Source organism: Caenorhabditis remanei, chromosome IV (assembly GCF_010183535.1).
Source record: "Caenorhabditis remanei strain PX506 chromosome IV, whole genome shotgun sequence".
NCBI classification, from domain to species: Eukaryota; Metazoa; Nematoda; class Chromadorea; order Rhabditida; family Rhabditidae; genus Caenorhabditis; species Caenorhabditis remanei.
In genome coordinates this window covers 11,082,915-11,110,664 of record NC_071331.1, presented here as the reverse complement: position 1 = coordinate 11,110,664, position 27,750 = coordinate 11,082,915, and the positions used below count along the sequence as shown (strand labels likewise).

The following is a 27,750-nucleotide window of genomic DNA, read 5'->3' as shown; positions in this document are numbered from 1 at the left end:
GACGGTTTCACGAAAGAAATGATTATCACAGTGTTTTTCTATTTCAATTCCAACAACGTATCGTAATGAGACTCATAATTGAATTCGAAGTTAGAGTAAAATTAGCTCAAACCTATTCCGTTGATCATATTTTTAGTTACATTATCTTCTATTCTTTTAAAACACCTTGCAAGAGTATAGTATGACACAGAAATTGCAACATTTCGATTCTGTCATTTCACACAAAAACACGTTTAATGTCTACTAGCCGTCGTTTTTCTTCTTATCATGGTTTCGATGAGTGCAATAAAAAACCTCTCAATTCAATACATCAACAAAGTGTCTAGGCCAACACGTGCGACTATTTTTTGTTTCTCTACTTCTCCTAAAATGTTCTCGAATTCTGTGATACTCAACCGACGCCTTCTGAAAGTGACACCTCAACTGAATGCAGTTCGAACGAAGTATTTGACGGCTGATGGGAAGCCGAGAGATCAACTAACAATGAGAAATGTCGATATTATTGTGGATCCGAATGAGAGTTTGATTGATGAGTTCATGAATGGAGTGAGTTTTTATTTTTAATTTAGAAGCTAATCGCTACTAGGGAAAAGTTAATCACAACTAGGAAAGAGAATTCGTTTTCTTACTTTTCCGAAACTGAATTTGATTTGCAGAATAAAAACTATTTTATTTTATTTTCAGTACGGAAAAGAACGTCTAAACTTCGAAAGAAGTGATATTGGAATGTGGAAGTCATGCTATGGAGATAATTATTCGTTGGTGTTCATCTGTCCGAAAGGAACTAACAAAATTATACAAACAGTGCATTATTTCAAGTTTCATCCAATCTCCCCACTCATCGGCAAACCTCATCAATACAACGGATTCTTCTGGGTTCATCCGGATTATCGAGCATCAGATAGTATGATATTCTGTGATAACATTGTCAAGGATGGACTCCGAACTGTCGGAGGAAATTCTGTGTCTCATTGTTTCCCATCGTCCATGAAAATATGGAGAAAAATGTTTGGAGGAAACACCTATTCACACATTCAATATGTTTCCTACTATAAAATGGAGGAGATGAAAGTTCCAGATGATTTGAATACAGATGGAATATTGATAAAGAATGCGACAGATGTTCCAGATGAGGATATTGTCAAGTATGACCAGGAGGTGTTTCCATACGAGAGATCAAAATATGTTCTGACACTTCTCAGAAAGAAAAATGGGTTTGGAAAGGTAAATTAAATGATAAAGATATTTTCACTAAACATCAAACTGATATCAAACATAATAATAAAAATATTCAAAAACAGAGAATATTTTCATTTCAAAATATTTCAGGTAGCCTACGACGAGAATGGAAAAGTGATAGGATTCGGAACAGTGATAATCTATCCATCTGGTGAATGTGTTCTCTCTCCATTGTATGCAGATGATAAACGTATTGCTCAGGCGATATTCAAGAATATTCTGGAACAGATTCCCCTCGACGATAAGAGACTTCTCCGGTTCCATGTCAGATCAGTTGATAAGTGTCAAGGAGGATTCGAGTGAGTTTTTGGGAAAGATTGGATGTGATTCGATATGCTACTGTTTCAATAACATTACTTTTCTGGATTGCTGATAATTTAGCCAATTTTCGCTTTCGAAGATTCATTTTGACAAATGTAATTTGAGCTTTGAAACTACTATTATCGGAATAAAAAAGTTCCGACATTTTTACCGACTTGCAAAAGTCCCGCCACTGATCTCCGGGAACGCCCACTTATCATCTTGCAATTTCAGGGCACGGTTTCAGTTCGCGGCTAAAATTTGAAAAAATACTACTTTTTCAATAAAATTTGATCTATTTTCCTTGAAATTCGTTTTTTTCTGTCAAATTTTATTGAAAAAGTAGTATTTTTGAAAATTTTAGCCGCGAAATCAGTGTAAATAGAACTGAAACCGTGCCCTGAAATTGAAAGATGATAAGTGGGCGTTCCCGGAGATCAGTGGCGGGACTTTTGCAACTCGGTAAAAAATGTCGGAACTTTTTTATTCCGATAATACTCCAGTTTCATGGAACATACTTATTGGATACCTCATTTTCTGATCAATATTTGAGATTTTCCGAACTTCAGAACTTCTTGTCGATTTGCATTGGCATTTGAACTTTTCTCAAATTTACTGAACATCGACTCAAGATAAGAGATAACTTAACCAAGTTTGGCATTTCTGTGTGAAAAACTATGTTTCTGTTTCAAGCTGAACTTTGATAGCGATGCTAATAATGTCCGTCAGTATTCTCAGTTCCTGTTTAGCAACTAGCACCTTTTTTCCAGATGGATCCAACCGTTCGTGAAGTGTCCAATCCGAAAGGAACTCGCCGCATACTTGTGCTACACCACTCATCTTCCAGTCATCAACTACAAGAAAGCGTTCGTCAATTTTCCGTATACAAATTGTGCTATTTGAGAAGATTTTAAAGAATTTTGATGAGAATTCACTTTAATAATACTGACTCGAAACATATCACCAATAAAATTGACAATAAATCTTTTGTAATTATTCATCAGTACTTCAGATGAACAGGCAATCGGAAGAAACGCAAGACTGAAGATTTTATCCGAACAGCCTTATATGAACTTCATGAAACACGCTTCAAATGGTGTAAGTAATTTTCCGCGTGAACTCTTCATATGAAAATATCCAAGTGGACTATTAACCTGACCCTACCCTCCCCGATTTCTACGTCCTCATTTTTTCTTCCTTATCATTAATCACTCCAAACTAAACAAATCCTACTCGAATGTTCTCGAACTCTGTGATACTCGGCCGACGTCTTCTGAAAGTTACTCCTCAACTGAATGCAGTTAGAACGAAGTATTTGACGGCTGATGGGAAGCCGAGAGATCAACTAACAATGAGAAATGTCGATATTATTGTGGATCCGAATGAGAATTTGATTGATGAGTTCATGAATGGAGTTAGTTTTTATTTATAAGTTTTATTTAGGAATAGTAGTTAGAACAAGTTTTAACAATAAGTAAAAAAAAAATGTTTCATCATCGTCATAACTTTATCACTGAACAGAGTAAATTTAATTACCGTTGTTGTCTATTTTTTTTCGTATATTTTTGAACTAAAGTAAACTAAATCTAACCTCTCCGATTTATTTCAGTACGGAAAACAACGTCTCAACTTCGAGAGAAGTGATATCGACATGTGGAAAAGATGCTTCAAAGACAACTACTCACTGGTATTCTACTGTCTGAAAGATACCAACACTCTCATTCAAACAAGTCATCACATAACTTTCCATCCACTACCTTCCAACAGTGACTTACCTCATCAATACGACGGATTCTTTTGGATTCATCCGGACTACCGTGGTTCTGATAGTATGAGAATGACAGATTATGTGGTTAAAGACAGACTTCGAAGTGTCTGTGACAATGCGTTGGCACAGTGCTTCCCACAAACAATGAACTTGTGGGGAAGAATGTTTGGACACAGAAACTATGGACATACTCAATATGTTTCCTACTACAAAATGGATGAGATGAAAGTTCCAGATGATTTGAATACAGATGGAATATTGATAAAGAATGCGACGGATGTTCCAGATGAAGATATTGTCAAGTATGATCAGGAGGTGTTCCCGTACGAGAGATCCAAATATGTTCTGACACTTCTCAGAAAGAAAAATGGGTTTGGAAAGGTAATTTTGTTGATATCGTCTGATCGAATCCCTCCAACATAACGAAAAAATAAAAATATTCAAAAACAGAGAATATTTTCATGTCAAAATCTTGCAGGTAGCCTACGACGAGAATGGAAAAGTGATAGGATTCGGAACAGTGATAATCTATCCATCTGGTGAATGTGTTCTCTCTCCATTGTACGCAGATGATAAACGTATTGCTCAGGCGATATTCAAGAACATTCTGGAACAGATTCCCCTCGACGATAAGAGACTTCTCCGGTTCCATGTCAGATCAGTTGATAAGTGTCAAGGAGGATTCGAGTGAGTTTTTGCCAGTTTTAATGAAAATTTTCACTGTTTTAGTGTATGAAACTTGAGGTGGAAATTATTTCCAGATGGATCCAACCGTTCGTGAAGTGTCCAATCCGAAAAGATCTTGCTGCCTATTTGACCTACAATACTCATCTTCCAGTCATCAACTACAAGAAGGCGTTCGTCAACTTCCCATATACTAACTGCGCTATTTGATCCATTGATAAATAATACTAACACGACATTACTAACCAATAAAGATTTCTTCTTTTTTTCATAAAATTTTATGTTTCAGAAAAGTTTCTAAGACATTGTAGAAGCTCTGTTTGGGTTGGGAGATGTTTGACGCAATGAAACAATAATGGTTCTTTCCGGATTTTTAACTACAGTATGATACACCACTTCATTTATACCTTAAATTTCACGTATATAATTTTTTTCAAAACTATTCAAAGCCGTTAGCCTTTCTACATATGTTTGTATTTACAGTATAATAGACAACTATTTTCCACGTTTCATGTATGCATTGCAGGTAATAATCACAAAAATAATATACAAATGAGGCGAAACAGTATTGCAGTTTTTGATATTGCCATTATAAAATCAAACCAATGCCTCTTTATTCCGCCAATCTCCCATCCGGACTCTTATCCTGATTTCCGAATCGAATTGCGAGTTGCTCGGCGATATTCTCCAAATAAATGTCAACAGTATCCCCAGGACGGACACGGTAACTAGCGAGAGTACGGTCAGGGATCCAGAGTTCTTGGCCTGGAAGTAGAGTAAAGTTATGAGACAAGAAAAAAATTACAGTTTCAGAAATTTCATATTCGAAATAGGGTATTTCACTGATTGCTATTTGATGGAAAGCTTTTTCAGGAAGAATGGGAATTATACTAACTAAGATTATTAAACGTAGCGAAATGGAAATAAATTTTCCAAATTTATCCAGACTCTGGAACAGCAGAAAAGTTTACAAATTTTGCAATTTTTTCTGTTTCAGGAACCTGATTAACTTTTAAAGGTTTGATTGTGAACTAATGGAGCATCTTCCTACAGATTTTGTTCAACAGACCTTCAAAATAGAGTCTCAAAATATGTCCGGACACATCCATCTCCTTGACAAGCATCCTCTTCAACTCAGCTACAGTATACTTGTATCCTTCATCTAGAATCGTCGATCGTTTTCCTTTTACATCGAATAGTCGGATGAAGAGAGTCACTGGGCGAACAGCTGGAATATGTGTGGATAGGAAAACGAAATAATGGGGAGTATTGGTTAAAAGATTGTGTCGAATAACACACATCATGATGGTGCATGGATTATCTAGTGACTTTGTAGCAGAATTTTTTGAATTTCCAATCAGTTTGCTCAAAAAATTTTTCACTCTAGGTTTTTAAATTTTCTATAGGTTTGTCTCACTAGTCTCACGAGTCAAATGAACAATGAACTCTGACCGATATCTACCTAAATTTTTCAAAGCTGTGAGAAACAGAAAACAATGTCTCACCTTGATCAGAATACTGGAAAAGTGTTGTTATAGCAATAAAAATGGTGAGAAGGATGAATCGCATTCTGGGAGGAGAAATGGATAGAGGAAATGAGGATATGAACAAAAAGTGGCGATGATTGACCAACTGGTTTCCGCCTACTTTACGGTCGTTTTTTTTGTTTTGTTTTTTCTTAATGTTTTGGGATGATGAATGAGAATATTCTGATGAAGACAGGGAGGAAGACTGTGGGGGATCATGAAAGTTCTGTTTCAGATAGGAGATATGTGGCAGTGCAAGATGCAAAATCATTGGTCCCCACTGTGCAAGAAGTTGGATACTAGGATAATTTATGAAAACGCAACGCAATCAAGGTTTTTAAATCCAATTGCCCCGTATGGAAGTACTTACTAAATATCTTTTAAAAGAGCATTCGATCAAAACAGATGAGTTAAAACACATTTTGTGAGAGACTCGAAACTGCGATTATTAGTGATTTTAAAAGTTCTTTCTAAAATGAAAACGGTCTTTTGCTCCTACTCAGTTTGCCATTTCGAAACTTTTTAATGGAAATAAAAACTTTCATTCCACATCGATTGAAAACTACAAAGTAGTTCTATCAGTATGAAGTTCAAGCAATGTTTGTGACATCTATATACCGTAAAAACTGTATTTGAGGTGCATGAAAATCTATTGTTCAAATGTTTACGTAAGAAACGAAGAAAATCCTGAATTTTTATACCAAACTACGTTTTGGCCCCAAAAATGCTGAAATAGTAATGAGAGATAACAGTTCGGAGTCAGTTAATGATGATATCAGATAAAATTGTAAATCGCAGGAGGGCAACTGTATTAGAGGGGCACCTCAATTAGAGGGGCACCTCAAATACAGTCTTTACGATAGTTTCAATTGAGTGAAAAAAGACAAGACAACATCACATTTATAGAAAACTTGGAACATTATTTTTGTGTTTGTAGTTTTCTTTTTTGATATCTGTATTCTTTTGTAAACATACTGATTCTGGGATTTTCTGTTTCCCATCTTCCTGTTACAAGTCTGCATGTATTATAAGTTATTATGTTTGGCCAAACGAAAATATTCTTTTTGAATGGGAAGTTACACCTTTTGTCTTCCCTGTTTTTTTTTTTGAGAAACTCATGTCGTGGAAGCAGCGATTTTTAAAACACTATAGAAAGAATAAGATTATCCTAGCAAAAAACAATTGTTAGACTACCAATATATGTACCAATTATGTATCAGAAGAATACATCAATGATAGTAACTAAATTCGTAAACAATAGAAATCTTACAATTTAGAAGCTTATATTGACTTGGAGTCAAAATCTTATTTTTTCTGATGATACAAAGACGAATCGTACTCACAACATTAACGAACTGAAGTACACCTAGTGTACTGCATAATTATGGATAACTTGAAACAGAAGCTTAAACAAATCGGCTATCAAGAAAATGTTGATTTCTGGAACCAATTAAAGCGAAACAAAATTCAATTATTTCCCAAGTAAACAGTTATTTTCTGTTTCTTGTTCTCCTTTTCAGGTTGGATATTTCTTATAATTTGTTTCGATCAGCTCTCCTTAGGTTTATCAACTCTACCTAATTATTTTCCCATTATCACAAATCCACTTATCCATTAACCAATTCACCTGCTATCGTAGATCATTATCGAATGTCTAGTCTATCAGTCATGGTATCCTGATTTTGAGAAGACACTCCTGCCATCTAACTCGTAAATTCGTAAACGAAAACAATTTCGACGATTTAGTAACGTTAATTGACTTGGAATCTAAATCTTCTTTTTATTTTTTTGAAAATTACAAAATACGGTCATCTGTAGTTTTTTTCATAAAATCCATTTTCTAATTATACCAATAAGACGCATTTTATATTTATGGATAACTTGAAACATAAGCTGAAACGAATGGTCTATCAAGACAAGTTTTCTTTCTGGAACTAATTGAAGTGAAAAAAATTTCTAGCATTTCCTCAGAAAACAGTTATTCTCTGTTTCTTGTTCTCTTTTTCAGGTTTGAATAACTTGCTTCGTTCGGTAAAACAGCGATTTATCAACTCCAATTAATTATTTTCCCATTATCACAAATCCACTTAACCATTAACCAATTCCTAATCACCTGCCATCATAGATCCGTACTGTTTGTCTTCCCTGGAAGTTTTGAGAAACTCGTGTCGTGGAAGCAGCGGTTATAAAAAAAACCATGAAAAGTATAAAATATCATAACCAAAAAACAATTGGCGAACTACCAATATACAAAAATCAAAATGGTGAAAATCTGTTTCGCGCCAGAAAAAACTCTACGTCTCTCGCCAATACTCTTTCATTTGAGGCGGGGCGAAGTTGTAACGAAATTGCTCTGCTAATACAATCGTGTATAATTTCTTTCATTTTGATTCAGATGCTATTAACTAACTAGTAAATGACACGCAATTTACTTCATATTTATGGATAACTTAAAACATAAATTTGAGCGAATGGGCTATCAATAAAAGTTGTCTATCTGGAACCAATTGAAGCGAAACGAAATTCAAGCTTTTCCCAAATAAACTGTTATTTTCTGTTTCTTGTTCTCTTTTTCAGATTGGATATTTCTTATAACTTGTTTCAATCATCTTTCCTATGGATTATCAACTCTGCCTAATTCTTTTCCCATTATCACAAATCCACTTATCCGTTGACCAATTCCTAATCACCTGCTATCATAGATCATTCTCTAATGTCTAGATCAGATGTACTCATCTTTAAAAAACCCATCCAATCATATCTTATCATTCGTCCTTTTTTCTCCCAATTCCCAATTCCCAATCACTTTTCCTTCCCCACTATTCCATTTCTATTCGATTCCATCACATGTTTCGTTCGTCTCTCCGTCCTTTATTCAGTACTCTCACACGAAATTTCAATTCTTCACGCGTTTTCCAACGGGTAGGTCAAATACTTGTTTTCAAATCACTCTTCGACTACAAACACTTGATTCTTCTTTTCCTCCACCCCTAACACTTATATTTTACATTTAATGGGACATTTCAAAAAATATAATTGAATTCTGGGAGAATTAGAAAAATACACAAATTTTATTGAAAGTTAAAACGAGAGGAATAGAATGAGAGAAGGGGGGAGAGAAAGTGTCTCGTGTGCTGATAAAACCATTTGTCAGGTGTCACGTCCATTTCTCTTTTCTATTTCTCTCTCTCTCTCTCTCTCTCTCTCTCTTTTTATTCGCTTTTTCACACTTTTTTCACTTTCTGTTGTTGATGTTGTTGTTTCCGGTCTTTTGGGTTTCCCCAAGAAAAGTTACTGTTTTTAGATATTTTCATAACATATTGGTTTCACGTAGGCTTTTATTATAGTGAGTATATATTATGTACTGACTTCTAAATGTTTCTTGTGATAACTAGGATTTCCATTCTGCCGCCGTCATACTGTTAGTCTGGGAGCTGCAAGAAGTGGACTGCGGTTTCAAAAGTTGAATATAACTTTTCAAATTTTCAATCGACCCTAAAAATTTGTAGAACTTATTCCGCACTATCATTTATTTGAAAAATTTGCGATACCCTTGTCTTAAAAAAAATCATTTTCAAATCTACCGTAGAGACTGTATTATAACGACATGCTGTTATATTTTTCAACTGTATCCCAGAGAAATTTTGTGGTTTCAGAAACTCATTAAAATTAAACAAAAAACTTTTTTGGACGTTGTACGTGCTGATAAACTAATCACGCTGCTTCTAATCAGAATCAAGAAAATACACTGGGATAATCATATTCATGAATTCTGAGTATAAATGGGTGCCGTTATAATACAGGTGCCGTTTTATTACAGGTGGTATGAGACAGTTTCTACGGTAAGCACTCCTAATCCAACTTCGCTGATCCAGTTATTTAGATTTACAACAGTTACTTTAATTTCTGTTTCAAAAAGGTTTATTGATTTTCAATTAGCAACCTACCAACCGATTAATGCATTGATCCCCAAAAAATTCAAAAGTTTCTGTTTCATTGAAGTAATTTGAATTTGCCGTATAGATTCATTACAATGAGAAATGGGTGATATCAGAACAAAGAGTGTGAATCACTAGTTTATCTCTCTTCGGATTTCCGGGAACTCCGTGTGTTATCTGGATTATCCATAGCTACGCATGCTTTTGTCACTAATTCTTGTTTAGTTTTCGTTTCGTCTTTTCAATTGTGCCCATATCGTATCAAAACTGTTTGAATGAAGAACACTTATAACCACTATGAGAAACAGTTGTTTAAGGAAAAAGTGTTAGAGTAAGAATGCCTTCCTCACGGAATCCTGGTTAACTTTGTCTTGGGGATCATAATAGTGAAACGTTTACCCATTTACTTATCTTCAAGACGATTCATAACAGTTAAATTTTGCAAAAAAAATTACTGTTTCTAACTGATGATAAGCCTTTAGCAATTATTTTGGCACCGCTCTACACATCATAATTCAGACTAAGTTTCAGATATTTCGGTGTCTCTTTTTCTCTGCGTCTCTCAATTTCGCACACAATTTTCTTCGGTTTCGGTAGAGCGCGGTTGTATGAAGCGTGCCGTGCTAATAGTTACCGTCAAAACTATGTTAAAACAACATGCTGTTATAATATAGGTGCCGTTCTATTACAGGTGCCGTTATAATAAAGTTTGCACGGTAAACACTAATTCAACTTCACTGCACCGCTCCACACATCATAATTTAGACTAAGTTTCAGATATTTCGGAATTTTTGATAATGCTGAAAATAGCATTGAGAGATCATGCACTACCAATATAGTCAGTCAAACACCAACTCCTTATCAATCCCCTAAAAAAGAAAGAATGAAACAAAACATGCATACATAATATATTTATTTTCCCACATTCTTCTTCTCTTTCTCTTTCTCTCTCTTATTTCTGATCACTCTGGTCAATCAACCTTATCACTTTTGCCCTTGCCAACTTTCTCTCTCTCTCTTTCTCATTTCTGCTTGAAAAGTGCATTGACTTGAGACAGCTTACGCTCTCATAAATCTTCTGGAAATCCCCCTCCCTATCCCATCGTCACATTTTCTCGTCATTTAATGAAAAAAAGAAAAAGTTGGCGAGAAGAAATGTGTCAGTTTAATTTACCGGATCCAACTTCGTTATAATTTTTTCTCAATTTTTACTAAGCACCTGAAACAAAACATTTTGTTTCGTTTAGGTAGCTAATTTTAGAAAACTATGTGTTTTTCTATTCCAGGTTTTCTAATTGGTGATGGTTTCCTTAAAAGAAAATTTTGTACGATTTATCAGATCAGCATAAGCGTTCAGCACAATCTATTTTCGATTTCATTCTGATATATTGTGTTATTGAAACAGTTTTAATTGTTATCCTCATTTTGATTTTCAACTGTAGAAACATTTTGAAGCTATCAATTAGTTCTGTAACGAATGATCTGTTTCAATAAATTCACATTTGCATTATAGAAAGTATATTTCCATTAATACTTAGATTGGTTCTGGATTCATATTTTCAATTAGGACACTTGCTTGCGTGTTTCAACTAAATTCCATAAATCAAAAATTTATATTTTAACCCATTCAGACTCCGTATTTTTATCAAGGTATTCATTTTTACGTTATTATCAAATCATTGAAATAAGTACTTTCAGTATGAATGCTTATTGAAACTGCGAATTTTTGCTACGGAACATTCAACTCCTGTTTGGGGGAAAAGTATCCCCAGTTCATTTTCAGCGGGAATCACCAACGATTTTCTTGATTTACAGCTGGTTTAAAACTATAACTTCTGTGTTTTCCCGTTTCCCATTATCCTTATGTAAATCGAAAAAGGAAACACTTGTTGAAATGTTCGGAAAATAGCTCGTAACCCAAATTGTATCGATCACTCCTCTATTTTTACCTGTTACTTGTAAACTTGTTCCAATTTTTCATTACCTTTCCGCAACATCTCCGAATCAGCAAACTCGAATTTTCAGTTCCGTATTTTGAAATGTTGAAACAGTTGCCATATTCTTTTTAACCAATAGCATCGTTACTGTTTAAAATACTCTATTAACGTACGAACAAATTTGGTTATGAGATTTTCCATCAGCTGGATACCTTTCATATCGCCTGTTTCATAGAAAGAAACATTCGCATAATGCTGCTAAATATTTTCTTTTTGATTTGCTGAATAACAAATGTCGGTACAGTGTTTAGAACTCTGTTGTACCGAATTTCATTAAAAACTGAAACAAAACTAAATGAAGACAACTCATCAAAATTGTCTATTTCGAGACATACCTAAATAGGCAAACGTGGCTCCTCATTCTAGTTATTTGCAATGGCTTCCGGATATTTCGAAATCGGTGAGTCACGAATAGATATTATTTTTGAAAAAAGGTAATATTATGGTTCCGAGGGTCCGGGGTTCGACACCGGGCCTAGCAAATCTTTTTTGTATACTGTTTTTGGTTTTTTTAACGAATCTGACAACCAGGATTTGACCCCAGCGGTGGCAAAACTTTAGGATTGCTCCAAAACTATTCAAAACATTCAACTGTTTCCATACTCTTTTTAATTTTGTTTTTTCTCCATGAAACTGTTGTCTGCGTTTGTGATGTTTCACATGTTTTTGTTTGTTTTGGATCTCTCCTGTTTTCGTAAACTGATCAATGGAAACATATGATCCAGTCTGACTAGTGAGAGGGATTTCTTTATTGACTCATTTCGCGTTTCCAGTTTACTCCACTAAGAGATTAATCAAGCCCATTTTTTTGTTTGAAATTTTTTAAAGTCCTGAAACTGTGTTTCTTCTTTGAGTTATATGATATTTTATAACATTAAATCATCTACTAAATGTAGAAATCACCCAAATAAAAATATATTGAAACTGTAAAATCTCGATACCTCTCCCATTCACAAGACACCACTCTTCCTTTCCTCCTTCTACTACTACCATCTCCCGTCATTTTATACTTTTTGTGGGTTTCTATTTGAATATCACTTGAAAATGCTCTCTGTCTTGCTTGTCGAACACACACACAATCTCTATTATTCTCTTTTTCTCTTCTTTCAAAAGATAAGTTCGATACCTTTTTGTTCTACGATTAGAGAGAGATATAGCACACCAAAAAACCTTCTCAATGAGAGGTTATTTTGGGATTTGTACTTTATATTGTAGTAAGGGATACTAGAGTAGAAAATTGTACTGTTTCATGAAATGCATTTTTAGAATGTTGATAATAAGTATCAATTGTAATTTCTTTATCATACCTGATACAGTTTCTATAAAGAATGTAGTCTAGCTTTGAGCGTGTGACTCAAATATGTCTTCATTTATGTAATGGAAAACTTTTTTGTGCAAGCCCACTTTACAACATTTTCCTGTTGGAAGTATTTTGACGGCCCAGCATTAGAATTATTTTGGTCTCGCAGGGCTATAACTTACTACGGTAGATTTGTATCAAAAAGGATTCATTTTCGAATTGAAGGGTTAGTTCGATAAAATTTACTGCCAATAGTTGAACCATTCACACAATTCTTGGTTCTCTGACTTATCGTTCGGAGAAACAGGCAAGCCAAATTATCAATTTAATGGCACACTGAAACTTTATTAACGATAATACGAAACAGTAAATGAGATGGAAATTACTGTTTCTTGTTGCTGATTTGCGAATTTGAGAATCAGATATCCCATTACGCTTGTGTGAGCTTCTTCTGAACACCAGCTGGTTTGAATTGAAGCGAGGCCCATGTAAACAAATTCCACGATGTTCAAACTGATAATATAGACATCTTCATGCTTCAAGACATTATCACGAAACTGTAGATAGCTGGATTGATCCAATTTTTGTATGGTCCTCAGGTATTTGTTTCTATAAGGAATACGATTTTTGTACCAAAGAACGCTAAAAAGCTCCGGTCGAGAGAAATGATTTTGTTAGCCGCAATATCAAGCTCTCGAGGTACTAAACATTCTAGCTTGATGACTAAACCATCAGACGGTTTCCAGTTTTTTTCTAAACTTAAATCAAATTTTTCTGCATTTGAAGATTATCATGAACCGAATTTCTCGAAGAGTTGGAGAATACCTGACATTAGCTTGCCACAGTTCTTACAACTGCGCTCCACCAAAATGCCCTTGAAAAATGTCTCTTTTACTCTGAGTCTCTCAATTTCGCACACAATTTTCCTCGGTTTCGGTAGAGCGCGGTTGTAAGAAGCGTACCGTGCTAGTACATAGTTCTGCAAACTTTTAGAAAATGGGTATCTCCAAATTAGCATCTTTTTCGCTTTCTGGTTTTTGTTTTAGAACATCCTGGCAAATAGTGGAATTTCAATTATTGAAATTCCAAAATATTAAAACTGACATGAAACAGTGTATTTCTGTTTCCAGAAACATCTACATCCTTACACTGTTCCTCTCTCACCTTTCCATCAAACGAAACATTCGTCCTCCCAATGATATCTACTCCCTCACCTCCCTTCTCCTCTTCATTCCAATTCATTTCCCTCTTTTCAATTTCATTCGAAATCCCGTGTCATTTCTCCCTCTTTTCCTCTCCAAATCATCAGATCAGTTTGCCCTCTCTGTCTCTGTCGTCTCTCACTCTCCCTCACTCTCTCGCCTCTCTCTCTGATCTCTACGTCTCCGCCTCTCTCGTTCCGTTCTTTCCGTCCAACACTTTTCCACACATTTTTTATGATTCCTTTCCGCTTTTTTGGGAAGAATTTTTGATCGAAATGTACTTTTTCGACTTGAATTTGAAAACTTTTCGGTTTCAAAAAGTCTTGGAATTTGCGGCATCAATCATAATTTTTAGTTCGTGTGTATTGTATTCTGAATTCAGAACATTTTTCTCCCTAAATCTCGTGTTCTCCTTCCGAATTTTAATAACTTTCTCGCCTTCATCTGCTCCGTGTTATGTCTCTTTTCTCTCCCCCAATACACACCTGCATTTCTAATTTCGTCGTCATCCCCTCCTAATTTTTCCAGCGAAACGAATTTGTTTCCCCTTTTTTGGAATCACAAATTTGTTGTCGAGAGGAGAGATTTATAAATTCTTTCCAACTTTTATTATTAATCCGACTGGTTTTTCTTGTTCGACAACCAATTTTTGCGTCAAAATTTTCATTTTTCTCATATTTTTTGACATGAATCATATGTGACACTATGTCATAAAGTAGAACTGAATTCTGACTGGAAATTTTATTGTTTTTCTAGAAAACTTGGGATCAGTGTGCTCCACCGGGATTTTAAAACTAGTGAAAACCGGTTTTTCATGAAAAAACCGGTGAAAATATTCACCGGTTTTCACCGGGGAAAACCCGGAGAAAACCGGTGATCACCGGGCTTTCCCCGGGGAAACACCGGTGAAAAAACCGGTGTTTCCCCGGTTTTCACCGGTTTTCGCCGGAGTTTTTTTGAAATTGGTAACACATAACCGGACATTTCGAAACCGGACATTTCGAAACCGGACATTTCGAAACCGGACATTTCGAAACCGGACATTTCGCAACCGGACATTTCGCAACTGGACGTTTCGCAACTGGACGTTTCGCAACTGGACGTTTCGCAACCGAATGACACTTCGAAACAAAAAAATGCGGGTTGCGAAACGTCCGGTTTCGAAATGTCCGGTTGCGAAACGTCCGGTTTTTAAGTGTCCGGTTGCAAAACGTCCGGTTTCAAAGTGTCCGGTTTCGAAATGTCCTGTTTCAAAATGTCCGATTGCAAAATGGCCGGTTGCTGTCATGTTCGTTCACGTTGAAGTGTTTGCATCATCAAAAAAAACCGGTGAAAACCGGGGATTCCCCGGGGAAAACCGGGCACCGGTGAAAAATGAAAACCGGGGAATTTCGGTGAACACCGGTTTTCGCCAAACTTGACTCCGGTTTTTATTTTTATAAAACCGAGAAAAACTTCACCGGTGATTATAACGGTTTTCACCGGTGAAAAAAAACCGGGTTTTCGCCGGTTTCTTCACCGGTGGAGCACACTGCTTGGGATCAAATTTAGCCTCCGCCCACTTTCAAAATTTTCGAAAAAAATTTTTTTGAAAGAGTATTTCGAGATTTTTTAAGTTTTCGGAGCGATTTTCAGATACAAAATTTGTTTTTTTTTTTGCCCCAAAAATCGAAAAATTAACTTTTCTACCTTTTTTACAAGAAAAATCGTGAAAATTCGATGAAAATTCCAATAAGTGCAACTACGCTCCACTGAACTACAGTAATCTTTGAAAAAGTTTTGAATTTTAAACTGATTTTTGTGCTTTTTCAAACTATTTTCTGCAATTTTGAACCTAATTCTTATATTTTTCTGTGTGAATTCTTCAAATAACTATAAAAATTTTCAGATGGTCTCACTAGAAGTACCATCGGAAACCCCTGGCAACTCTCGTCGAGCTCCATCCGAAGAATGCGAGATCGCCTTCTCCCATGATGATCCGACGTTATTGTGGAAGGATCGAACGACGGATTGTGTCGATTTGAAGAAAGTTTTCTCGAAATTCGACTCATCCGCACCGATTAGCGGCGAAATTCTGTTCAGAGCACGATTTTTGTGTGCAAAGTATTTAGGCGGCGCGTGGCGAAAAGTGAAGATTGAAGACTTCAGAATTCGAGCGATTACGTAAGGAAATTGTTGTGGAAAAAAACCGAAATTTAAATTTTCAGCGGCGGAATGTCGAATCTCTTATTCCTCGTCGAATTACCCGCCCAACTGACACCAATTCAAATGGAACCTGAGAAAGCGTTGCTTCGTGTTCATTGTCAATCAGATATCGATCAATTGTTGTCGGAATCTGTAGTTTTTACTTTGTTATCTGGTAAAACTTTGAAAATAAAATAGAAAACATTTAATTTTCGGAAAAATATTCCAGAGAGAAATTTGGGCCCAAAAATGTTGGGAGTGTTCCCGGGCGGCCGGTTCGAACAATTCATTCCGAGTCGGGCGTTGCAATGTTTGGAGATTAGTAAGCCGGGGTGAGAATAGTGTTTTTCAAATGAAATTGAAAAAATTTTCAATAAATTCTGTTCAGATTATCAAAATTGATCGCCCCAATTGTCGCCCGAGTCCACACCCTCGACGCACCGATTCCAAAAGAGCCACAGACTTTGCAGACTGCCAGACAGTGGTTAGAGAGATTCAAGTAAGTCACGAAGCACTGATTTTGCATTGATTCTCACCTATTTCGGCTTTAAAAAACGTTCGAAAATAACCACTTTTCCAGGAAAACTCCTGCCGGTGAACGACCTATCGAGATGTATCTGACACGTGCTGATGTGCCAGAATCTGATGTAATTTCCATCCTAATTTATCTTTTTGACGCAGCGAAAAAGAACTGCAAGAAACGTGAAGCCAATTTTCTCACGTTTTAATTCAATTATTTTATTTTTTACACTGAATATGCAGTATTTTTCAGGTTTTCAGACGTCGCAATGGATGAAAAAAGTGTCCCATACATCAGAATTGTGTAAAATTGAATTCTATATCGAATGAGCTAAAAACGTAAATTTTGGTAAGAAATTGACTGTTTTGATACAGAAAAATCGATTTTCGGAAAAGTTATAGAATAATTTAGGCAAAAAACATTTTCTTAGGCAAAAAACATTTTCGAACAAAAATTTCTGAAAATGTACTTGAAGGTGTTCTGAAACTGTTTTAATTTTTGGAAAAAAATATTGGCTGAAATTGCTGAAAATCTCATTTTTCTGAAAATCCGTTTTTCTGTATCAAAAAGTCAATTTCGGACCAAAATTCACGTTTTTTGCTCATTAGATAGAGAATTTAATTTTACCCAATTCTGTTGGACGGGACCCTGTTTTCATCCATTCCGATGTCTGAAAACCTGAAAACACTGCATTTTCAGTGCAAAAAATGAAAGAATTGAATTAAAACGTGAAAAAATCGGCTTCACGTTTTTTTGCAGTTCTTTTTGGCAGTGTGGGAGATCATGTCATCCTCATTTATCCTAAAAATAAAATAAAATCTCCCAAAAGTTACAGTATCCATCGACAATCACAGTGGCACAACTGGAACGAGAGCTGAATTTCGTCGAGTTTTTCCTCCAACACAGTCATAGTCCTGTCGTCTTTTCGCATAATGATTTGCAGGTGATTTTCAGAAAATTCTATTTATTATAACTTTGAGTTTTGTTTTAGGAAGGAAATTTCCTTTTGATCGACGGATATCAGTTGGCCGATGATGGAACAGTACTCACTGCTGATGGAAAACCAACCAATGATGACCCACTTTCATTGATTGATTTCGAATATTGCAGTTATAATTATAGGTTGGAAAATGATTGAACTCTGGATAAGAACTGCTGGAAAACGTGAAATTAGTTCAATTTTCCATGGTGAAATTCCAATTTTTGAAAATTGAAATATTTTTTTGCTGAAAATCTTTTTTATCTTCCGTTTGAGCCGAAATGATGAATTTCGGTGTACAAAATGAAAAAAGAAGACTTTTGCAGGACCGAATTCAAAATTTTTTCATAATATCAGTCAAAATTTTAAAAGTTTACATTTTTCTCATGGAAAATCACCGATTTTTGATGAAAAGTAACGGATTTTTAATGAAAAACACCGATTTTTAAACAAAAATCACCAATTTTTGTTGAAAAATAACGGATTTTTAATTTAAAAAATCACCAATTTTTGTAGAAAAAACACCGATTTCTGATGAAAAATACCTATTTTTAATGAAAAAACACCGATTTTCAATAAAAAAAATTACTAATTTTTGATGAAAAATGACTGATTTTTAATAAAAAATTACCAATTTTTGATGAAAAATGAAAGTTGTGAAAATTCCCACGGAAACTCGGCTTTTCTGGTGACAATTGTCTCTTTTTTCTTTCAAAATTCACATTTTCAAAATAGCTCATTTGGAAATTTAAATTATATTCCGAAAAACGAACATTTCAGCTAAAAAACCATAAAATAAAGTCGAAAAAAACTATAAAATCCAAAACCCAAATTCCAAAATTTGCAGAGGCTTCGACTTGGGCAACCATTTCTGTGAATACGGATACGATTACAACGAGAGTGAACCCCCGTATTACAAGATTCATCAGCACTTTTTCGAGGTGGAAGACGAGCGAAAAGTGTTTTGTGAGGCGTATTTAGATGAGGTTTATAAGGTAAGTTATTAACACGACACGCGTCATACAACCGCGCTCTACCGTAACGCCAGAAAATAGTATGTGAAATTGAGAGATTCAGACAAAAGGAGACATTTCTCAAGGGCATTTCGGTGGAGCGCAGTTGTATGAACTTTACTGAGCTACTGCCAGCAATTTTCAGATGTTTCCGAAATCAAAATCTCCAATTTCAGATGCGCGCCTGCGGTGACAACCCCCATTTCCCATCTGACTTGGTCACCGGCGACCGGGAGAAAGATCTTCAAAAAATCATCGAAGAATCTATTCTTTTCATGCCCGTTTCCAATATTTTCTGGGTCTGTTGGTCACTTATTAATGCAGAGGAATCATCGATTGCATTCGATTACGGAGCCTATGGAAGGGATCGTCTCGCTTTGTATTTCCATCAGAAGAAGCAACTCGAAAAATATCTTTCTAATTTGTGATTGTTTTCTTTTTTATTCTTTTTTAGCACTTTTTACACTATTTTCTGTCAAATTTGGGTTTTCCCTGGTCACCAAAATTTTTTAAAATCGTACTAAATATTGTTTCTAATTGCCTTTTGTGCCTTTTTGTGATAATTCCGATTATATGATGACACGCTAGCTTCTTCTGTATTTCCTCGTTTCCTGAACTATATGAATTAATGTACATTCCTAGCAGCGACGGAATTTATTTGACATAATAAAAACACACATGAAATAAGAACGTATCAAAGAGATTAGTGGAGTGAGTTGATGTATTTGTGATAGAGATCTGGTGACAGACATGCTGGAATTATAACACAAATGAGCTTGTACTTGTCATTTCCTTCAATGAGGCTGCCCAGAATATGCTTCGATGGATTATTGGTTCCGATGCGAGCGACAGGGGCTTTGACCACTTCAGAGTGTCCTTGTGAGCTGGAAACAAAAAAATCAGATTTGTCAAGGCTCGGCTCGGGCCCCGGGTTCAAAAAATGAACCAATTTTTATTGGAAAATCTGAACATTTCTGATGATTTTTCAGAATTCGTTCTAATTCTGAATGATAGTCGAAAGTTTGACTTTTTCGCGAAAAATTGTCAACAAATTTCAAAAAATTCGAACAATTTTGAACTTTGGCGCCATGCACCCGAGCCTTGAGAGGTATTAAAAATATCAAAATCTCAATTTCAACTTACATAAGTAGAGATTTAAATCGTTTGACGAACGAACTAAACCCATTTCTTCTAACATCTAAAGCCATCAATTTCTTGCCGACTGGCGCGTTATTCTCGACCCAAGTTTGGATGATTGGAAAATATGCATTCACGGCGCATGGATTTTTGTAATTTGAAAGAAAATTCGATGTTTCGAAGAGTTTCACGTAGTCGAACTGAAAATGGTTGGATTTTTATGGGAAAAACATGATTTTTACAATGAAAATGTTGTAAAAAGACAGCTATTCAGGCGGAATTCAAAGAAAATATGACTTTCTAGGAAAACGATCATTATAAAAATTGTTACGATTTTCAGCTTTTCATTCAAACTGCAAACGTACCGATGGAATTTTCATGAGTTGATCGAACGAATAGTCAGAACCACCACGCACCCAAATTTTCATGCGATCCATTTTCGTCCACATCTTCTCCAGAAAGAAAAAAATGATATCATTGAAGTCACTGATGTGTAATGCAGAGATTCGAGATGATTTATGAGGAACCATTTTATTGATTATTTGTTTTTCGACCTCGGTAATTGATGTCGAACGAAATCGCATTATCTGCATGTGTTTGATTGTCGCACTTTTCATTAACCATCCAATCAAATAAATGCCTGATTCGAAGCCAGAAGAATTGCTTACACAAAAAATACAGCGAAGGACGCCGTCTCCATCTCTATATTTGAGCTTTATTACGGATTTCTCTCCATCCAGAACTAGGGTTTCAACATCTAATTCTAACGATTCGACCAGCTTTTTGTTGGTTTTCGAGGTGGCGCGGAGGCGGCATCTGAATTATTTTCAAATGATTTAGCATCTTTAGCAGGATTAATAGTCTACCTAGCCTGTAATTCCATTGTCCCAATACACTTTTTCCTCAATTCTTCAGGCAATGCGCTCCAAAATTCAAAATTTTGTCGGTCATTCTTTCTCTTCGCAATCGTTGCCGCTAATCTTTCATGAACTGAGCGCATTCTGAACAGAAAATTAGAAACTTTTCTTGTAGAAAATTGGGAAAAATTGAGAAAAATGTGAAAGAAATGACGAGAATCGGAACAGCGAAGGGGAAAATCGCCCGCTCGCTCTCGGATCTAAAACTACCGTAATATTCAAGGCGCATGCACAAAATTTGTGGGTGGTCTCGTAACGAACAAATAGAAACATATTTTTACGGTATATTTTTTCAATTGACTTTCAATTGTTTTCGTCACTGAATTTTATGAATAAAATGTAAAAATCTGAAATTTTCAGTAAACAGATGCCATTCGAACCGAATTGGAATGATTTGCCGGACAAAGTAAAGCACAAATGCATCGGAAAGATGGATTTTGAGACCAGGTAATTTTATAATTGAAAAAAAAAACTGCATTTTTCGAAAATAAAGTTTAAATAATCAATTCAAAGTTTCCATTTTCAAGTTTTAAATCAAGTTTTCAGCAGATTTTCTTCTTTTAATCATTGAGATTTCCATTTTTCCGATAAAATCCACATATTCCAACTCAAAATTCAATTTTCAGACTCAAGCTCCGCAGCACCTCACGAAGCGATCGTCGCCTAGTCAATATTCACCAAACTCACCTGAAACTAGTCGAAATTCACGAAAAAGACGGATTCCCGATCGGATCGATAACTATAATTCCAGAAAAAGGAAAATCTATTCATGTACAATGCGACGATCAAGATTCCAATCATCATACCATGATTCCATTTGTAAAATTTGTGATGAAGACTGGAAAAATTGGGAAATTAGATGTAAATGTGTATAAAGATGAAGAATTGAAAGAGGAGCTGATAAAGATTGCATTGAAATTTCCGAAGAAGCCGAAGGAATTTAATTGGAATGATTTATCGGAGAAGCTTAAGGCTCGAGTAATTAATAAAATGGATTTTAAAACAAGACTCCGATTCAGAAAAACCGCCCGTTATGAGAGAACTCTCGTCGACTCTCAACTAGTTAATTTTAATTACATTCAACTCACTGGAAACTCACAGAAAATCAATAATTTTTGTACTGAACTCTCGTTTCAAACCACTGCAACTAACCAGGAATGTATTTTCAAATTCCGGGAAACGTCGGAATTCATTCGGAAAATTCTTCCACTTCTTGTATATATTTTGGAAATTGGAGTTATCGACATGTTTCTCACTCATTTCACTATGGAATTCATTGATATTTTAATCGAGAAAATCACAAAACTTCATGGATTTCCGAAACTTCGAATCAAGACATTGGATTATTTAGTGTCGAGAAAAGCAATGTTTTGGTTTTTGAGAAATTGTGATGAGCGATATTTGGAGTATATTGAGACGGGAGCACAGAACTATCGACAATTTCCGATTGACAGATTTTTAACTTTTCCAATTGTAAGTTGAGAAAACGGCAGTTGAAACAAGAAAGCGATGAAATAAAATGGATTTTCAGGTATATAATGCACGAACACTTGAAATACACGATGCTCGCAGAACAACAATTCTTATAGAGGTTTTGGAGGTGTGGCTTCATTTTTTTATCAATAAAATTTATTCTGATTCCAATTTTTTTACTTGGTAAAATTCCACAGCCAGTGCAGCCACAATCTAATATTCAGCTATTTCACAAATTAAAATAACTAAACGAAACAGTGAAATTTATTTCAGAAATGGCTCAAAATCGACGCGAAACTCGGAACCACCCTAATCCTCCATGCGCCTGGGAACCTCGACGAGTTTATAGAAAAGTTCGAAAATCGAATCGAGTGAGTTCATGTTCTCATCTTTTTTCATAACTCAATTTTTGTATTTTCAGTTTCCAATCACCCCGAGGAGACTTGTGGCTGTCGATGAATGACCCGGAGAAGCAAATTTATATAAAAGTAGATAATCTCGATGATTTCAATTGTTTAGATTCATGTAGATGTGAAGTTGTTCCACCATGTTGGGACTTTATTAATTTCTTTTTCATGTTTTGAAATTGTTTTATCGATAGATTTTGTGTAAATAAATAGTGAACATTTATTTTTACAAATCACAGGGTCATTATTATTATCACGAGAGCAAAATGGACATTTTGATTATCTTCTTTAAAATTGAGATCATTGAATATGCAATGGAATGGATTGATGATACTTCTGGCGTCGAGTTCTCTGACCTTTTTGTTCGAAATGTGAGTCACTTGCGTGAATATCATAAGCAAGTCCTCCACCGGACCCCATCTCTCCGAGAGATACCAAAAGAGCACTTTCGTCTTCGTATTTTCCGAGAATCTGAAATCAAGATAGCGACTAGTCAGCAATCACGCTCCACTGAACTTACATCAACAACTGGAAGAATCTGCAACAACTTTGAAAGTCTGTAAGCAGCTGACATATAGCAAGTCGATTTGCCTCGAACATATTCACAAAGCGCTTTCTTATACTTTTCTCTTCCATTCTTCACAACATTTCCCGCATAATCAGAATAACGATAGTCGGGTGTCAAGTGGGCGATCGCTTTGAGAAGAACCATTTCAGTCTCATCCATTTCCAGAATTTTCATCTGGTTTACGACGTCAGCCATGAAGGATTCAGTGATTTTTCCATAGTAGAGAACGCATCTGAAAATTACACAATACACTGCGGGACATAAATATGGAGCCACTTTAATTTTTAATTTTTTTGGAAACATTTTGTTGTTTTCAAAAATTCTTTAAATGTCAATAATGTACTTTCCGGGTCTAAAAAACGGTACACTTGTTGAAATTTTGAAAGATTTCGGGTTTTTGAAAGTTTTGAAAAAAGTGTGAAAAAAGGCTTATTTCTATGGGACATAAGTATGGAGCCACCCAGGAAAAAAGAAAAAACTGCAAAAAAACGTTTCTAAAAACCTTGAAATCGTACTCTCCGTCCAAAATTGAGTTGTTTAGAGATATTTCTCCAACTATTTCAGTGAAAAACTTTTGAGGAAAACTAGAATTTGGGGAAATTTTCGAGTCTTTTCATTTTTTGTATGTATTTTGGGAACAAGTCAACTGTATCAAACTATTTTAGCTGTAGTCTAATTAAACACTTTTGATTGTTAGTTTAAAACTGTTTTTGTAAAGACATTGACCATTTTGTAGAACTTACGTGACTTGAAATTCGAAGAATGAGCCATATTTCGAAACTGATTCTACATTTTAGCTCATATTCTCCGAACTTCACCTTTTCAACTAAATTTTTTTGCAGATTGAAACAAAATCGGGTTTTTCGTTTCAGTTATCAACGTCCTAGATTAACTTATTAGCCCCTTGACTGCTGAAAATAGCGCCAACGTCAATTTTCATTCATTTGTATGGTGATGTAATCTATAAGTTGGTGGAAACTGTAGCAACGGCTTGGAAAATTTCTAGAATGAGAAGCAATACGCGCAAAAACAAAATTCGTTTTAGATTGCAACCATAATTCCACATTAGATACGTTTTAAATTGTTTCAGGAATTTCATTCAGCACAATGGTCAAAAAATTCTGTTTTAGGGGTTTTTCGGCAGTCTAGAGGCTAGTAAACTAATTCAGGATGTTGATAACTAAAACAAAAAACCCGAATTTGATTTGATCTGCAAAAAAGTTTAGTTGAAAATGTGAAGTTAGAAGAATATGAGCTAAAATGTTGCCTCAATTTCGAAATATGGCTCATTCTTCGAATTTCAAGTCACGTAAGTTCTACAAAATGGTCAGTGACTCTACAAAAACCAGTTCAAACAAACAGTCAAGAGTGTTTAATTAGATTTTAACAAAAATATCCTGCCAGAAATGACTTGTTCACAAAATATATACAAAAAATGAAAAGACTCGAAAATTTCCCCAAATTCTAGTTTTTCTCAAAAGTTTTTCACTGAAATAGTTGGAGAAATATATCTAAACAACCCAATTTTGGACGGAGAGTACGATTTCAAGGTTTTTAGAAACGTTTTTTTGCAGTTTTTCCTTTTTTCATGGGTGGCTCCATACTTATGTCCCATAGAAATAGGCCTTTTTTCACACTTTTTTCAAAACTTTCAAAAACCCGAAATCTTTCAAAATTTCAACAAGTGTACCGTTTTTTGGACCCGGAAAGTACATTATTGACATTTAAAGAACTTTTGAAAACAACAAAATGTTTCCAAAAAAATCAAAAATTAAAGTGGCTCCATATTTATGTCCCGCAGTGTATTATAATAGTCTAGTCCAAGGGAAACATACGTTGCACAGACTTGTTGCTGAATAGTTTTATCCCTCGGAAACCAACTTCCATCTACGAAAACGATTCCGTCACAGCGTTGCTCGTAGGCTTTGTAGGCGTACCAAAGCCATCCGACTGGCATAAGGGAGAGTTTTACGGCGAGGACTTTGTCGTCTCCGGTGAGAGCCTGATATTGGGGAATTTGGTTGGAGAGTTGAACAAGAATTATTGATGAAATCAATATATCCATCTCCTTATCATAAAATTTGTCAATGTCATGAAACGGTGAGAACCTTTCATATAGTATCGCTCAAAAGGTTGTCAACTTTGGCTGTTTTCAGTGGAAAATTACGAACTTTGACAGTGTATTTCGGTGTTATCTGATTGTCCGACAAATTTTATTTTGTATGGGCTGGATAGAGCAAAAATAGGACATAATTTTTCTAGTTGACCATTTTTTTGTAGGGACACTGTCTTTAAAGTTGCATGTGTCAAAGTGAAAAGCTCCAAAATTTCGCACTAGTTGATCTCAGGGAGAAATTACTTTGATGACCTGTAATTTTCAAGTTAGTATTACTACAAAAAAATTGTAAACTACAAAAATGATTTGCTATTTTTTCTCTGTCCAACCCATACAAAATTGAGTTTCTCGGACAATCAGGTGACACCGAAAAACACTATCAACGTAGACTAATTTCCACTGAAAATAGCAAAAGGTGATAACTTTTTGAGCGGTACTATAGCTATCGGAAGCTCCCAGTTGGTATTCTCCACCTCTGTACCACTCCCCCAAATCCATAAAGACATACCCGATACTCTGGCAGTGTTTCGAACCAATCGATAGTCAGTGTGAATGTCCGACACCAATTGAATCGCAATGCTTCCATTGTGATCAGTGGTCGATTGATATTGTCCCACAGGATCTGAAACATTTACGGTTTCAATCAGTTTGTTTGTCATGAACGCTTCTTCCCAATGATTCAATATTTCAAGAGTCTCAAAATACTTACCCGTGTCCTCGCACAAACTTTCGATGGATCCTCGATAGCCGGTTCGACATCACAGTCCATTGTGTAGTGACGTAGACGGTTGTATGGTTCTTCCCAGTTGATGACTCGGCTCTCCTGGAAATCAGAAAATCATGAAACAATTTTTGATGCAACTACCGTTTCAGTATGTTGAAATATTATTTCAGATTGAGCTGATGCAATAATCTGTACGTATTACTATGAAAATAACTCACCTCTGAAATCATGTATCCAATGATTCCATCTGTCGAAGTCTTCCTAGAGAAATCGGGGTTGATATCCAATAACTGAGGACACTCATCCTCTGTATCTGAATCCAATGGTTCCTCTTTGATCTCTCTTTTGATTCCATCAATATCAAACTCCATCTTGATCTCTGTCTTCGGTTTCCGTGCTCTCTCACTTCGAACCGCCTCTCTATCCATTCCAACAGTAATACATCTCTTCAGACGACATGCTCTGCATCGGTTACGGTACTTGAACTCAATGATACACTCGTCGCCGAACGAACAATTGTACTCTCGTTTTTCCCAAACACTGGAATGAGAGAATTGGAAGTTTTTGTCGGTTTCATGAAATGGATTCAAACAGGAAATTATTGGAGATGTCAGTAGCGCTTTTGATTTTTCTGATAGATGCTTCTTGAGAATTAATGTAAAACTATTTTTGCCAGAATATTAATTCCTCTGTTTTTTAAAAAATTGCCCGTTTCGACTACAGGTTTTGAGTGATGGGGTTTCATAAAAAATGATGGAAGAATGCATTTTTAAATAAGACTTTAAAAAGACTAAAAAACGGCTTGAAGCTTATGACTTTTTTTTGTTACTTACAATAACGTAACTAAATGTTACTGTTTCAAAAATTAAATTTACTGAAAGATAATTGGAGGGATTCAGTGTGGTTGACTTAGGCAATTACCATTAATCATGATTATAATCATATTCACAAAAAATTGTATTCACAAAAACCTGCTTTTTTATCTAACGTATCATAATAAATCTTGATTTAGAATAGATAAAATTATATTTCAATTCATTACATATACTAATTGATTGAATTGCTCTGAAATGCCTAACTTGTCTGGTTCATTTGATAAAAATGCGCACTTTAAAACATTTCTAATATCTTACAAATTTTTGATGGTCTGTCAGAAGCTATAGGTTCCCTGAAGTAACTACAGGGGGGGCCGCGTAAATTTTAATGTTATCAATAAAACCGAATCTTATGGCTTAAAAAAATGTTACAGTCTAATAGTAAAAATACATTTTTGAAATCAAATCCAGTCGACTGCTAGTCCAGAACCATTTTAAAATACAGAGCTTTTTTCACTCAGAAAAACGTGAACAGTTTGACCGTATCACTTTCCAAATCAAATTTGACGAACCTTCTCCTGAAGAATCCCTTGCATCCATTACAAGACATTGCCCCATAATGTCTTTTTGCATTCGGATCCCCACAAACAAGACACGAATCGTTGTCCACCGGTGATGGATTCCTCCATTTGAGTGGAGTCACTCCGTGGAGTGGGATGTTTAACATGAGTGCCTGGAAGGAATTGATTAGGTACAGGGTTCTGAGAAATGAAAATAAAAGGAAGTAATGACTGGGTAAGAAACCAGTTGGATATGACAAAATTGAAACATTAATAAATTCAAATTTTTCGAAAAATATTATTATTATTATTTCTGTTTTTTTTGGTTTTCAGTTATTCACATCGTCAACAATTATCACTTTCTATACACTGTTCAATGGGGG

At 35.4% G+C, this 27,750-nt stretch overlaps 7 protein-coding genes across 7 annotated transcripts; 4 read left to right on the top strand and 3 right to left on the bottom strand.

Annotated features, from left to right (window-relative positions):
- Positions 1–369: 369 nt before the first annotated feature.
- On the top strand, positions 370–2,442 carry GCK72_013251 (uncharacterized protein; the record flags this gene model as incomplete). The annotated part of the gene is made up of 4 exons (XM_053729750.1): positions 370–546; positions 685–1,224; positions 1,330–1,538; positions 2,310–2,442. The coding sequence occupies 4 exons, from the start codon at positions 370–372 to the stop codon at positions 2,440–2,442; spliced, it is 1,059 nt and encodes a 352-aa protein (XP_053584522.1).
- A 334-nt stretch (positions 2,443–2,776) lies between these two features.
- GCK72_013250 (uncharacterized protein) lies at positions 2,777–4,201 on the top strand (the record flags this gene model as incomplete). Its single annotated transcript, XM_003092302.2, has 4 exons — positions 2,777–2,953; positions 3,149–3,688; positions 3,786–3,994; positions 4,069–4,201. 4 exons carry the CDS (start codon positions 2,777–2,779, stop codon positions 4,199–4,201), a joined length of 1,059 nt encoding a protein of 352 aa, XP_003092350.2.
- A 403-nt stretch (positions 4,202–4,604) lies between these two features.
- On the bottom strand, positions 4,605–5,560 carry GCK72_013249 (uncharacterized protein; the record flags this gene model as incomplete). The annotated part of the gene is made up of 3 exons (XM_003092310.2): positions 4,605–4,756; positions 5,061–5,219; positions 5,497–5,560. The coding sequence occupies 3 exons, from the start codon at positions 5,558–5,560 to the stop codon at positions 4,605–4,607; spliced, it is 375 nt and encodes a 124-aa protein (XP_003092358.2).
- Positions 5,561–19,353: 13,793 nt separating this feature from the next.
- On the bottom strand, positions 19,354–20,787 carry GCK72_013248 (uncharacterized protein; the record flags this gene model as incomplete). The annotated part of the gene is made up of 4 exons (XM_003092299.2): positions 19,354–19,534; positions 19,794–19,987; positions 20,153–20,603; positions 20,654–20,787. The coding sequence occupies 4 exons, from the start codon at positions 20,785–20,787 to the stop codon at positions 19,354–19,356; spliced, it is 960 nt and encodes a 319-aa protein (XP_003092347.2).
- A 284-nt stretch (positions 20,788–21,071) lies between these two features.
- On the top strand, positions 21,072–22,761 carry GCK72_013247 (uncharacterized protein; the record flags this gene model as incomplete). Its single annotated transcript, XM_053729749.1, has 4 exons — positions 21,072–21,151; positions 21,331–22,177; positions 22,451–22,548; positions 22,599–22,761. 4 exons carry the CDS (start codon positions 21,072–21,074, stop codon positions 22,759–22,761), a joined length of 1,188 nt encoding a protein of 395 aa, XP_053584521.1.
- An 89-nt stretch (positions 22,762–22,850) lies between these two features.
- Positions 22,851–23,147, top strand: GCK72_013246 (uncharacterized protein; the record flags this gene model as incomplete). The annotated part of the gene is made up of 1 exon (XM_053729748.1): positions 22,851–23,147. The coding sequence occupies one exon, from the start codon at positions 22,851–22,853 to the stop codon at positions 23,145–23,147; it is 297 nt and encodes a 98-aa protein (XP_053584520.1).
- Positions 22,885–27,534, bottom strand: GCK72_013245 (uncharacterized protein; the record flags this gene model as incomplete). Its single annotated transcript, XM_053729747.1, has 7 exons — positions 22,885–23,055; positions 23,105–23,384; positions 24,988–25,154; positions 25,777–25,890; positions 25,978–26,091; positions 26,211–26,532; positions 27,380–27,534. 7 exons carry the CDS (start codon positions 27,532–27,534, stop codon positions 22,885–22,887), a joined length of 1,323 nt encoding a protein of 440 aa, XP_053584519.1.
- Between the last annotated feature and the right edge of the window lie 216 nt (positions 27,535–27,750).